The sequence below is a fragment of the Monodon monoceros genome, unplaced genomic scaffold (genome assembly GCF_005190385.1).
Source record: "Monodon monoceros isolate NGI ecotype Baffin Bay Population unplaced genomic scaffold, NGI_Narwhal_1 Super_Scaffold_18, whole genome shotgun sequence".
Lineage (NCBI taxonomy): Eukaryota > Metazoa > Chordata > Mammalia > Artiodactyla > Monodontidae > Monodon > Monodon monoceros.
In genome coordinates this window covers 22,492,372-22,507,409 of record NW_021703774.1, presented here as the reverse complement: position 1 = coordinate 22,507,409, position 15,038 = coordinate 22,492,372, and the positions used below count along the sequence as shown (strand labels likewise).

At 40.6% G+C, this 15,038-nt stretch overlaps 1 protein-coding gene across 12 annotated transcripts in view; it reads right to left on the bottom strand.

Moving 5' to 3' along the window:
- SRP9 (signal recognition particle 9) overlaps positions 1–12,548 on the bottom strand; it is a 35,148-nt gene extending 22,600 nt beyond the window's left edge. For all 12 annotated transcript variants that reach the window (XM_029230052.1, XM_029230051.1, XM_029230056.1 and 9 more), the window contains exons 1-2: positions 12,351–12,548; positions 8,123–8,191 (exon numbers count right to left, since the gene is read on the bottom strand). In XM_029230052.1, coding sequence (XP_029085885.1) covers positions 8,123–8,191; positions 12,351–12,422 — 141 coding nt within the window. In that variant the 5' untranslated portion in view covers positions 12,423–12,548. The remainder of the gene's footprint in view (positions 1–8,122; positions 8,192–12,350) is intronic.
- Positions 12,549–15,038: the final 2,490 nt, after the last annotated feature.

Below are 15,038 nucleotides of genomic sequence, written 5' to 3'. Positions count from 1 at the left end.
TATGGCCCCCAAAGCCAAAACTTTTGGCCTGAACTTTCCCCAGGATGAAATGCTGGTAGATGGCTAAGCCAGGATTCAGATCTCTTGAATCTAGGTTTAGCACAATAGAGCTCAATTTATTCTTCCTTTTTCACATTTTCAGTTACTTCACCAAACTCAATTGGTTCTTGGAAGACATGGTAATCATTAAAAGATCTGACTTCACACAACCTCACAATGGAATCCTGAACACAAATATAGTAAAATATATGACCAAAAAGTCATTTTTAAAGTCACTATTAAATTTTTTAAAGAATTAATCCATTAAAAAAAAGTGTTTGCTAAGTACCCTCTGGGTCAGGACACCATGCTAGTCACTACAAATGCTGGTAAGAATATTACTGATCTATATTTATTCTGAAGCTCACAATCTGTTAAAAGTCCAATGTGATAAGACAATTGTGACACAGCACAAAAAGAGGCAGAAATAAAAGTAAGAGATGAAGCAATCCTTTTGAGCTGGGTTTTGAAAGATAAGCAGCAGGTTTGTCACACTGGGGCAGGGGTAGGATTCAATACTGCAGAGATGGAAACAGACTGTTCAAAAGCGCAGAGGCCGGGCTTCCCTGGTGGCGCAGTGGTTGAGAATCCGCCTGCCGATGCAGGGGACACGGGTTCGTGCTCCGGTCCGGGAGGATCCCACATGCCGCGGAGCGGCTGGGCCCGTGAGCCATGGCCGCTGAGCCTGCGCGTCCGGAGCCTGTGCTCCACAGCAGGAGAGGCCACAACAGTGAGAGGCCCGCGTACCGCAAAAAAAAAAAAAAAAAGTGCAGAGGCCTAAGACATCATGGCATATGAAAGGAGCCCTTAAGTAACACTGAAAAACGAAGATTAGACAGGATATGAGGGTGGAATTTACATTATGAGTGATGAGAAGCCACTAAAGATTTTTTTTTGGCCACTAAAGATTTTTAAGCAGGGTAGTAACAACCAAATTTGCATTTTTAGAAATCACTCTGGCAGGGCAGCATAGGACGACTAAAGGATGAACTGGAAGCAGGGACACAGTTAGAGCCTATTCTACTAGTCCAGGTAAGTGACGTTGAGCCCTTAAAGTTAAGAGGTTAGCAGTCAAGATGGAGAGTTCATGGCAGAAAATAAGATGAGGGAGCTTGAATCAATAATTCACAAATGCCCAGCAAAATGTATGGAACTTATCAGAGGATCAAAATACAAGTTTTTCAAATGAAGGAATAGTTAATGTGAGAATGAGGGAAAGGAAGGGACCAAAGATGATCCCCAGGTTTCTGAGCAAGTAACAGAGAAAAAACAGGAAGAGCCAGTTTGATAAGATATGATGAGTTCCATTCTAGACAGGCTAATGTTAACGAGTAGAGGAGGCAGGATGCTCAACTTAGAGCTAGTCAGGAAGCCAAAAGAAAAATATGACCTAAAGGTACAAAATTGGAAACAGACAGATACAGGCAGTACTGGACTTAATGGGTTGGTCCAGAAGTGGTATGAAAAGATCAAGAACAGAATCCTGGAGAAACCAATATTTATGGGGGCACATCAGTGAAATAATTAGCAAAGAAGAATGAAACAGAAAAACAAGATAAAATGGAGCACAGATGCCAAAATAATAATTTCTACAAGAAGTGGTTTTCTCAGAAGCAGCCAGGAAGTCACATAAAATATGAACTGCTGAGGCTACTGGGTTTGAAAATAAAGGGGCTGCTGCTGAGCTCTCACCAAGAGCACTCTGAGTGGAAGACTTCATGCAGAAACCAGATGGCAGAGGGGTAAGGAATGAATGGGGTGTGAGGAACAGTGAGCAGACAGGGAAGGTCAGAAATATAATTATAGAGCCTATAACTTGTGTTCAAATACCATTATTTACTTCTCACACACGTATAAAGAAACCTTCACCCCTCATATCCACTTTTGGTCTCTACGTTCCTCTTGCTTAGGGTCCGAAGAGAGCAGTTATTAAACTACACTTAACATACTGCATTAATGAAGCAAGATGAATTATCTTTCCAAGTGCCTATAAAAATAGCTTCCAGGGGCTAATGGCAGACTATGGGAGGGCTCACGCCAAGGAGTACTTCCCAGAACTTCTGCTGCCAGTGTCCTTGTTCCCACGGTGAGCCACAGCCACCCCCCGCCTCTGCAGGAGACCCTCCAACACTAGCAGGTTGGGAAGCCCGACGTGGGGCTCAGAACCTTCACTCCAGTGGGTGGACTTACGTGAGGGAAGAACTGAATTGTTAAGATCCAAGGATGAAACAAAGAATTTGCTTCATGTCCTGACACTGAATGAAGTCTTGACTATGCACCAAGTCAACTCCCAAGCTTTGTTCTGTGAAGCACTGTGGTTCAAAAAGATAGTAATAGAGCTGTGTGGATGAAAAGGCTCTTGTGTTCCAGCCAGGAGGTGGGAGAGCTGGTCCACAAGAGACCTCCCAGCTCCAAGTAATATCAAACGGCAAAAATCTCCCAGACATCTCCATCTCAACACCAACACCCAGCTTCACTCAACGACCAGCAAGCTACAGTGCTGGACACCCTATGCCAAACAACTAGCAAAACAGGAACACAACCCCACCCATTAGCAGAGAGGCTGCCTGAAATCATAATAAGTCCACAGACACCCCAAAACACACCACCAGACGTGGACCTGCCCACCAGAAAGAAAAGATCCGGCCTCATCCACCAGAACACAGGCACTAGTCCCCTCCACCAGGAAGCCTACACAACCACTGAACCAACTTTAGCCACTGGGGACAGACACCAAAAACAACGGGAACTACGAACCTGCAGCCTGCAAAAAGGAGACCCCAAACACAGTAAGATAAGCAAAATGAGAAGACAGAAAAACACACAGCAGATGAAGGAGCAAGATAAAAACCCACCAGACCTAACAAAAGAAGAGGGAATAGGCAGTCTACCTGAAAAAGAATTCAGAATAATGACAGTAAAGATGATCCAAAATTTTGGAAATAGAATAGAGAAAATGCAAGAAACATTTAATAAGGACCTAGAAGAACTAAAGATGAAACAAGCAACGAAGAACAACACAATAAATGAAATTTAAAATACTCCAGAAGGGATCAATAGCAGAATAACTGAGGCAGAAGAATGGATAAGTGACCTGGAAGAAAAAATAGTGAAAATAACTATTGCAGAGCAGAATAAAGAAAAAGAATGAAAAGAACTGAGGACAGTCTCAGAGACCTCTGGGACAACATTAAACACACCAACATTCGAATTATAAGGGTTCCAGAAGAAGAAGAGAGAAAGGGACTGAGAAAATATTTAAAGACATTATAGTTGAAAACTTCCCTAATATGGGAAAGGAAATAGTTAATCAAGTCCAGGAAGCACAGAGAGTCCCATACAGAATAAATCCAAGGAGAAACACACCAAGACACATATTAATCAAACTGTCAAATATTAAATACAAAGAAGACATACTAAAAGCAGCAAGGGAAAAACAACAAATAACACACAAGGGAATCCTCATAAGGTTAACAGCTGATCTTTCAGCAGAAACTCTGCAAGCCAGAAGGGAGTGGCAGGACATATTTAAAGTGATGAAGGAGAAAAACCTACAACCAAGATTACTCTACCCAGTAAGGATCTCATTCAGATTTGATGGAGAAATTAAAACCTTTACAGACAAGCAAAAGCTGAGAGAGTTCAGCACCACCAAACCAGCTTTACAACAAATGTTAAAGGAAGGAACTTCTCTAGGCAAGAAACACAAGAGAAGGAAAAGACCTACAATAACAAACCCAAAACAATTAAGAAAATGGGAATAGGAACATACATATCAATAATTACCTTAAATGTAAATGCATTAAATGCTCCCACCAAAAGACACAGACTGGCTGAATGGATACAAAAACAAGACCCATATATATGCTGTCTACAAGAGACCCACTTCAGACCTAGGGACATACAGATTGAAAGTGAGGGGATGGAAAAAGATATTCCATGCAAATGGAAACCAAAAGAAAGCTTGAGTAGCAATTCTCATATCAGACAAAATAGACTTTAAAATAAATATTATTAGAAGAGACAAAAGAAGGACACTACATAATGATCAAGGGATCAATCCAAGAAGAAGATATAACAATTGTAAATATTTACGCACCCAACATAGGAGCACCTCAATACATAAGGCAAATACTAACAGCCATAAAAGGGGAAATCGACAGTAACACATTCATAGTAGGGGACTTTAACACCCCACTTTCACCAATGGACAGATCATCCAAAATGAAAATAAATAAGGAAACACAAGCTTTAAATGATACATTAAACAAGATGGACTTACGTGATATTTATAGGACATTCCATCCAAAAACAACAGAATACACATTTTTCTCAAGTGCTCATGGAACATTCTCCAGGATAGATCATATCTTGGGTCACAAATCAAGCCTTGGTAAATTTAAGAAAATTGAAATTGTATCAAGTATCTTTTCCGATCACAACGCTATGAGACTAGATATCAATTACAGGAAAAGATCTGTAAAAAATACAAACACATGGAAGCTAAACAATACACTACTTAATAATGAAGTGATCACTGAAGAAATCAAAGAGGAAATCAAAAAATACCTAGAAACAAATGACAATGGAGACACGATGACCCAAAACCTATGGGATGCAGCAAAAGCAGTTCTAAGAAGGAAGCTTATAGCAATACAATCCTACCTTAAGAAACAGAAAACATCTTGAATAAACAACCTAACCTTGCACCTAAAGCAATTAGAGAAAGAAGAACAAAAAAACCCCAAAGTTAGCAGAAGGAAAGAAATCATAAAGATCAGATCAGAAATAAATGAAAAAGAAATGAAGGAAATGATAGCAAAGATCAATAAAACTAAAAGCTGGTTCTTTGAGAAGACAAACAAAATTGATAAACCATTAGCCAGACTCATCAAGGAAAAAAAGGAAGAAGACTCAAATCAATAGAATTAGAAATGAAAAAGGAGAAGTAATAACTGACACTGCAGAAATACAAAGGATCACGAGAGATTACTACAAGCAACTCTATGATGATAAAATGGACAACCTGGAAGAAATGGACAAATTCTTAGAAATGCACAACCTGCCAAGACTGAATCAGGAAGAAATAGAAAATATGAACAGACCAATCACAAGCACTGAAATTGAAACTGTGATTAAAAATCTTCCAACAAACAAAAGCCCAGGACCAGATGGCTTCACAGGCGAATTCTATCAAACATTTAGAGAAGAGATAACACCTAACCTTCTCAAACTCTTCCAAAATATAGCAGAGGGGGGAACACTCCCAAACTCATTCTACGAGGCCACCATCACCCTGATACCAAAACCAGACAAGGATGTCACAAAGAAAGAAAACTACAGGCCAATATCACTGATGAACATAGATGCAAAAATCCTCAACAAAATACTAGCAAACAGAATCCAACAGCACATTAAAAGGATCATACACCATGATCAAGTGGGGTTTATTCCAGCAATGCAAGGATTCTTTAGTATACACAAATCAACGTGATACACCACATTAAGAAACTGAAGGAGAAAAACCATATGATCATCTCAATAGATGCAGAGAAAGCTTTTGACGAAATTCAGCACCCATTTATGATAAAAATCCTACAGAAAGTAGGCACAGAGGGAACTTTCCTCAACATAATAAAGGCCATATATGACAAACCCACAGCTAACATCGTCCTCAATGGTGAAAAACTGAAAGCATTTCCACTAAGATCAGAAACAAGACAAGGTTGCCCACTCTCACCACTCTTATTTAACATAGTTTTGGAAGTTTTAGCCACAGCAATCAGAGAAGAAAAGGAAATAAAAGGAATCCAAATCGGAAAAGAAGAAGTAAAGCTGTCACTGTTTGAAGATGACATGATACTATACAAGATAATCCTAAAGATGCTACCAGAAAACTACTAGAGCTAATCAATGAATTTAGTAAAGTAGCAGGATACAAAATTAATGCACAGAAATCTCTGGCATTCCTATACACTAATGATGAAAAATCTGAAAGTGAAATCAAAAAAACACTCCCATTTACCACTGCAACAAAAAGAATAAAGTATCTAGGAATAAACCTACCTAAGGAGACAAAAGACCTGTATGCAGAAAATTATAAGACACTGATGAAAGAAATTAAAGATGATACCAACAGATGGAGAGATATACCATGTTCTTAGACTGGAAGAATCAACATTGTGAAAATGGCTCTACTACCCAAAGCAATCTACAGATTCAATGCAGTCTCTATCAAACTACCACTGGTATTTTTCACAGAACTACAACAAAAAACATCACAATTTGTATGGAAACACAAAAGACCCCGAATAGCCAAAGCAATCTTGAGAACGAAAAACAGAGCTGGAGGAATCAGGCTCCCTGACTTCAGACTATACTACAAAGCTACAGTAATCAGGAAAGTATGTTACTGGCACAAAAACAGAAATATAGATCAATGGAACAGGATAGAAAGCCCAGAGATAAACCCACACACATATGGTCACCTTATTTTTGATAAAGGAGGCAGGAATGTACAGTGGAGAAAGGACAGCCTCTTCAATAAGTGGTGCTGGGAAAACTGGACAGGTACATGTAAAAGTATGAGATTAGAACACTCCCTAACACCATACACAAAAATAAATTCAAAATGGATTAAAGACCTAAATGTAAGGCTAGACACTTTCAAACTCTTAGAGGAAAACATAGGCAGAACACTCTGACATAAATCACAGCAAGATCCTTTTTGACCCACCTCCTAGAGGAATGGAAATAAAAACAAAAATAAACAAATGGGACCTAATGAAACTTCAAAGCTTTTGCACAGCAAAGGAAACCATAAACAAGACCAAAAGCAACCCTCAGAATGGGAGAAAATTTTTGCAAATGAAGCAACTGACAAAGCATTAATCTCTAAAATTTACAAGCAGCTCATGCAGCTCAATAACAAAAAAACAAACAACCCAATCCAAAAATGGGCAGAAGACCTAAATAGACATTTCTCCAAAGAAGATATACAGATTGCCAACAAACACATGAAAGAATGCTCAACATCATTAATCATTAGAGAAATGCAAATCAAAACTACAATGAGATATCATCTCACACCGGTCAGAATGGCCATCATCAAAAAATCTAGAAACAATAAATGCTGGAGAGGATGTGGAGAAAAGGGAACACTCTTGCACTGCTGGTGGAAATGTGAATTGGTACAGCCACTATGGAGAACAGTATGGTGGTTCCTTAGAAAACTACAAATAGAACTACCATATGACCCAGCAATCCCACTACTGGGCATATACCCTAAGAAAACCATAATTCAAAAAGAGTCATGTACCAAAATGTTCATTGCAGCTCTATTTACAATAGTCAGGAGATGGAAACAACCTAAGTGTCCATCATCGGATGAATGGATAAAGAAGATGTGGTACATATATACAATGGAATATTACTCAGCCATAAAAAGAAACGAAACTGAGTTATTTGTAGTGAGGTGGATGGACCTAGAGTCTGTCATACAGAGTGAAGTAAGTCAGAAAGAGAAAGACAAATACCATATGCTAACATATATATATTGAATCTGAGAAAAAAAAAATGTCATGAAGAACCTAGGGGTATGATGGGAATAAAGACACAGACCTACTAGAGAATGGACTTGGGGATATGGGGGGGGAGGGGTGAGCTGTGATAGGGTGAGGGAGTGGCATGGACATGTATACACTACCAAACGTAAAATAGATAGCCTGTGGGAAGCAGCTGCATAGCACAGGGAGATCAGCTCGGTGCTTCGTGACCACCTAGAGGGGTGGGATGGGGTGCGTGGGAGGGAGGGAGATGCAAGAGATATGGGAACATACATATATGTATAACTGATTCACTTTGTTATAAAGCAGAAACTAACACACCATTGTAAAGCAATTATGCTCCAATAAAGATGTAAAAAAAAAAAAAAAGCTTCCAGACCAAGGTTCTTGACTTGGGAATGAAATGTGAAATAAGCATCCTAATGGGTGACCTGCATAAATTCTATGTAAATAATTTCAAACAAATGGTTAACTCAAACAAATCTGAAAGTATGCAACAAATAAAAATGTATACTTACAACTAAATCATCTGTTACTTTAATACACAAACTCCCATCAGAATGCCTATATTTGAGAACCACACGTGCCTGAAATAAAAATACATATTTAGAAACAGTGAAGTCAGAAGACATTTCTCATAAATAATTTAGTCTTCAGGTGGGCTAAAATGGATCCTTTTAGAATTAATAGCCAAAACATCTAAAGGCACCTTTACTGTAAACTTATTATTGAAATGCGGGAAAACAGCATTTTGTTCATTTCTATTGCTGCAATTTTTTTAAGCCTTAAAATAGTCAGGTATTTTATTTTCAGCCACTTTGAAGAGATGTACTGAAAATTCCCATGACACATCTTCAGAGAGCCTGTGAGACTCTTAAGGTGGTTTGGCATTTCTTGCCAGTAAGAATAGTATACTGAAGGGTAGTCACAGCTTGCCACCTCAAAGTATACCACTTGGGCATAAGGAATGTTTTGAGCTGAAGGTGATTAGCTCTCTGCCCTTTCTGGCCAAAAGCAGGACGTAAATTAACCTTTGTAAAGGTGACATAAGTTTCCAGTTGTAAAGGTGTTTCCCTCTCCCTGGGAAAAGAGAACAAGTTTGTTCCCTAACAAACCTTACTAAACAACTCTTATTTCCCATACATTTCCTAGTCACCTTCTCACAACTTACCCCCTCCCAGAAGCCCCAAACCTCTTTTCCTTTGTCCAGCCTCTTTCCCACCCTTTGTTAAGATGGCATATAGGTCCCAAATTCCTCAGGTCACATTTCTTTGTGAACTTCTGTGCTATGTATGCTTCTACCTGTTAGTTTGCAGAGCCCCAGTCATAACACCTAAGAGAGTAAAGGAGAAAGTTTTTTCTCCCCTACAATACCAACACACCTAGCCACAGATGAATGATAGGCAAAGAAGGGGAAAAAAATAGCAGAAATGGCTAGTTCAGTTCAAATCCGTTCCCCGGGAAAGAGCACTGCAGTCGCAATTCATACCTTCCATTTTCCCATGGCTCTCAGGAGGTGGGCTCAGGCTAAGCTACTCAGCAAAATCACATCTTTATCGCGATGGCACAACATGATGTCTCCATCAACAACTTTCTAAATCCAGAATAACTCCTCTACTGAGTGCCATGCTACACAGCACTTTTTGTTGTTTGGTATTCTACAGCTAGGAAGCCAAGAAAATGATTTAGGTATTACGATATTCCAATAAAAGAAGACATCTCCCAATAGAGTTTACAACTTCCATGAACATTATTTTTACTACTTTAAATAATGGATTCAAAAGTGTGCTGCAGCAAAGTTTCTTGTTAACCAAAATAAATAACTCTTGTTTAGTTTTAGCTAGCTGTTTTAAAAAGTGCTAAGTATCTATAAGCCAAAACAGGAACATAATTTTTAAATGGTTACAATGTAGCACAGGACCCTCAAGACAATTCTGGAAACTAGATAAAAAGGGTTATTAGAGCTTTTCCTACAGCTTTTCCCATTATGCTCTCTGCTCTCCTGGGATTGCAAAAAAAAAAGTCATACCACCCTGAGATTTGTCTTGGTGAGGGAGGAAAGGGAACGCACCAAGCACTTAAGTAGGTATAAATAATGACAACTAGGTTAAGTACCTTTAGACTACCTGATTCTATTTATTGAGCTATTAAATTCAGTTTTACGTATTTAAAAAAATTCAGTCCTCCAGAAACAAAAGGAAACTGAAACTAAAAAATATACTAAGCACGACAACTACGTAAAGTTTTAACTCTCACTTAAAAGAATCCTCACTGGCGAGTAGGAGAAATGAGAGTTAAAAGGTCTGTGGTACTACAAGAGAGTCCATTTTGTAACTTAGGGAGCGCCTAAGTTACCATGTCAGATGCCACTAAAAGAGAAAAAGAAATCAAGGTTCTTGCTTTCTTAGGAACTTTGAATTCAACCAAGCAAAATAATCAAAACATACAACAACATAAATTAAGCCCTATAAAGGCATATACAGGTAAAATGTTAAAAGAGAACACAAGTAATTTAGATTGGGAGAAGGGGAAGTGTAAAAAGGCTTTATGGAGATGGCTTCAGAAATGCATTTGTTTTTCTTTTAGGGAAGAAATTAGGAGAAAAGCTGAAGTGGCAGTCTGAAGATATGATACATTATGTAGCTTCATGAGACTAGGGCTGAGTATGGCGGAAATGGTGGAAGACAAAGGCAGCAAGACTAGAGAGAGGGTCAGACTGGAGACTGGGAGTCCGGATGTCTACCAGCAATCAATGAAGAACCAGTTTTAAAGCAGGAAACTGAGAATTCAATTTTTGTGTTTTAGATAGCTGTGGTATGAGAGTGGTCCAGAAATACTGCCATCTTCAGTTAGAGCAGATGCAACAGAGAATGGTAAAAGGTGATGGATGTAATCAACAGGGAGAGAAGACAGAATTCTGTAAAACAGATCCCAAAGAGTTCTGACAAAATTTCTTTTCTTTTTTAGTCCCAGCAGTATGGACCGGTAGAAATAGCATGAACATGGGGTTTAGAGACGTGGGTTCACATTTTAGCTTCATTTCTTAGAGACTAAGCAAATCATTTAGTGTATCTAAGATTGTTTATTCATCTACCTCAAGGAGCTGTCTTAATTGTTCACATAAATTATACAAATAAATATATATATAAAATGTCTGTCACATACAAGGTACTCAATATAACTGTCAGCCTCTCCCCACTCATCCCCTCACCTTCCAATCAAAAAAATCACTAGTTTTTAACTAGTGCAAGGCTATCATAAGAAGGCACAAGTTTTTAGGCCACTGGAATTTTCTGATTGGGGAAAGAGCGCAAAGATTCTCGCTCTCTTGCCTATACTAGACATGCCTTGTTCACAGCAATGCTCTATAATTACCATTTTATTTTCATTTTCCCTAAGAATGACCACATTCTTAAAATATGATTACTCTTGATGTGAATTTGTATATTCTTTACTATCTTTTCAAATATTTTTAGTTTACACTGTGGGTACTTCTGGACAAAAATCCTGTATTGTCCTCATGGTGTACTGCTTAAAGAAACAGATGGCCCTACAAACAAAATCTACCAAATGGAGGAGCCAGAAATTGTGTCATAAACAAAGTACTCAATTTCAAAAATATCTAACTCATTTCATAACTCGTTATTATTACATCTTTGTATTGCAAAGAATGAAACTAAGAATGTTTTACAGCTTCTTGTTACTTATCTAGGTCTAATAAGCTAGCAGGATTTTTTTTTTTTTTTCTGGTTGCATTGGGTCTTCATTGCGGTGTGCGGGCTTCTCATTGCAGTGGCTTCTCATGTTGCGAAGCAGGGTTCTGGGCGCGCGGGCTTCAGTAGTTGCAGTACGTGGGCTCAGTAGTTGTGGCTCAGGGGCTTACTTGCTCCTAGGCATGTGGGATCTTCCCGGACCATGGATGGAACCCATGTCCCCTTCATTGGCAGGAAGATTCTTAATCACTGCGCCACCGGGGAAGTCCCGCTAGCAAAATTTCTAATTAACAGGGAGCTGCTTCAAATATTATTTAGATGACAATAAAATAAATAAAAACCTGAGAGGAAGAAAAGTCAAGACCCCAAATGCTATATTCTCATCCTTGCGACTTCTTTGCTTTTTAATAATAAGCTAACCTCTGACACTCACTTATTATAATTTTTGTGGGGGCCATGCATGAATTACAGGGATCCATGGGCCCTCTAAAATTGTTTACAAACTTCTACGTACAAGTGGATTTTTCTGAGAAAAGGGTGCAAGCATCTCATGTTCTCAAAAAGGCAATGACCTCCAAAAGATTAAGAACCACTACGCTAATGGCTGTAAATGCCTCCAAACTGGGGTCTTTCCAAAATTTCTCTGCGGTCGCAGAAAAACATAACCGTTTTATCTTACACGAGGTAGTACAGGACAAGGGCACCAAAACAGCTGAGGGACAGAAGGCCGAAACTGCAGGGGGAGGAGCCCTGCCCTCAGAGACACGTAAACCAACGACAGCCATAAGGGATGTTCGGGGATTGGGGGCGGAGGAAGGCTACCTAAGGGCCCTGAAATGACCCCGATCTTGCCCGTTTCAGGGCTTCATCGGGCCATTAATAAGGGAGGAACAAGCGGACTTGGCGGGGTCCGTCTCTCCTCACTCACAGCACCTACTAGGATGCTGGAGAAGCTTCGGAGGCCGAGCGGACGGCAGAGAAGTTATCCTGACCGGGGGCTGGGACAGAGGCACTGGCCCCTCCAGTGATTTACCTTCATAGGGTCTGCGAGGTAGAGCTTCTCCGCTGCGCGACTGAACTCCTCCCAGGTCTGGTACTGCGGCATCGTGGGCCCGCGGCAGAACAGGAAAGGGAGGCAAAGCTACGGACCTGAGGCGGCGCGACGCGTCCCACCGATCTCCCTACCTCTCGCAGCCACCTACTGCGGCAGAGACCCAGCCGCTCAACGATGGTGGCGCCTCTTCGCACCAACGCCTCGTTCCATTGGACGGCCCGGACCGCCCTCGCCCAATGGAAAGGAGGGATGTTGCCAAGTAGGAGGTGGAGCCCCGAGCGTGTGGCTCTGGGAGCTGGTCCAGAGAAGTGGAGAGCGAGGAAACGATGGAGGTTGCCACAGCGCCCCCTATAGGACTGGAGGAGAATCTGTCCCGCTGTTCTTTGGGCTGGACTCCAATGGTAAAGCCTAAGTTTCTTCAGCAAACATTGAGCGGCTTAGTGATAAGCGCTGGAGCTACAAGAATGGAGACATTAGGGTCCAGCTGTCACACCTACAGCTTAGTAAAAGAGAGAGGAGACATAAACACAAGAATGCAACCGAAAACTTTATGTGATGGATATTTATGTCGGGTTAGTACATAAAGGAACACAAAGGAAGAGTGATCACGTGTGGGTGGGGGGATGCTATAGTGATGGCACAAGCCGAATCTAGATAAACATGGTGGATGTCCAACAGGTGGGCAAGGCGGGGCAGGATATCTAGGCCCACTTTAGATCTGTAGTGTATTTAATGTGATAGGTATTTGGGGGATGGGGGAAGAAAAGAATCAAGGGAAGAAATCATGTCATCACTTAAACCAGGAGAAGACATTTGAACTTTGTTCTCCAGAAAATGGAGTGGTATAGAAGGGTATTTTTCTTTAATCAAGTTTATTGAAGAATTTTTTTTTGTACAATGAAACACACCAGTTTTAAATGTACAGGTTGATGCATTTTGACACACACACACACATTTATATATTAAAACCATTGGGTATATGCCCATTTACCAGATACCACAATCAAGATAAGGAACATCTCTATCTCCAGAATAGTTCCCTTATGCTTCTTTATATTCAATCCCACCACCTGCACCCCTAACCCCGGACAATCACTGACCTGCTTTCTGCCACTCTAATTTTCCTGCCCATGCAAGGGCTTTAAGCTGATTTGCATATTATAGGGCTCCAGCTTCACACAAAGACTGAAGTGAAGTGGCAAACCTGGAGATGGGGAGACCTCTTAAGATGCTCATGCAGTAATACAGGCATGTAGATAACTAAAAAGGACCTACTGTATAGCACAGGGAGCTCTACTCAGTACTGTGTAATGACCTATATGGGAAAAGAAATCTAAAAAAGAGTGGATATATTGTATATGTACAACTGGTTCACTTCGCTGTGCACCTGAAACTAAGACTACATTGTAAAACAACTATACTCCAAAAAAATTTTTTTAAAGGATATATTGTACAGCACAAGGAATATAGCCAATATTTTGGCTATATGTTGGCTATATAATATAGCCAACAACAACAACAAAAAAGCCATGGATCTGAATTAAGGCACTAGCTTAGGAATGGAGAGGAGGAAACAGTTTTGAGATTTACTCAGTGAATGATGTGGGGTATGCAGGAGAGGAAAAAGTAGAATGATTCCTGGGCCAGTGGAGGTGGTGATGCCATTGACTGATGCAGGGGAAAGGGAAGAAGAAAAGGTCTGGGGGAGATTGGGGAAGACAACGAGTTCAGCTGTGACCCTGATGAGTTTGAAATATCTTTGGAACATGCAGGTGAAGATGTCTGATAACTTAGCTGGGTATCTCCATCGGTAACTCCAGGAGCGGTATGAAATAGGAGTCATCAGCAGATAGGTCTTAGTTGAGCCTTCCTGGGGAGAGGACACAGCATAAGAAGAGAAGACTAAGGACAAAGCCTGTGAAACAGCCACATGTACAAAGGGTTAGAGAGAGCGAGTAGAGCTCACAAAGGAGGCGAAGCAGAAATTATCAGAGGGATAAAAGGAGACCAGGAGTGTCTGGGAAGTGGCGGGGAGAAGGTTTTGAGGAGGGAGTAGTCAGTGGTGTCAGATGGCAGGTAGGGAGGAAGTACAAAGAGAACTAAAATGAGTCCACTGATTGTAGTCGTTGGGAGGCCATTGGCGACCCTCAACCAGAGAACCCTTAGTCAGACTGGGGTTCGAGTAGAACTGACTGAAAGAGGCTGAAGAGGTAGAAAAGTGAAGGCAGTTGCTTTATACTCTCCTTTATAAGAGCTTAACCACAAACAGAAGTGGAAGTAAATAAAAAGATATGAAATTGAGTTATTTGTAGTGAGGTGGATGGACCTAGAGTCTGTCATACAGAGTGAAGTAAGTCAGAAAGAGAAAAACAAATACTGTATGCTAACGCATATATATGGAATCTAAAGAAAAAAAAACAATGGTTCTGACGAACCTAGGGGCAGGACAGGGATAAAGATGCAGACGTAGAGAATGGACTTGAGGACACGGGGAGGGGGAAGGGTAAGCTGGGACGAAGTGAGAGAGTGGCATGGACATATATGTACTACCAAATGTAAAATAGATAGCTAGTGAGAAGCAGCCTCATAGCACAGGGAGATCAGCTAGGTGCTTTGTGACCACCTAGAGGGGTGGGATAGGGAGGGTGGGAGGGAGACGCAAGAGGG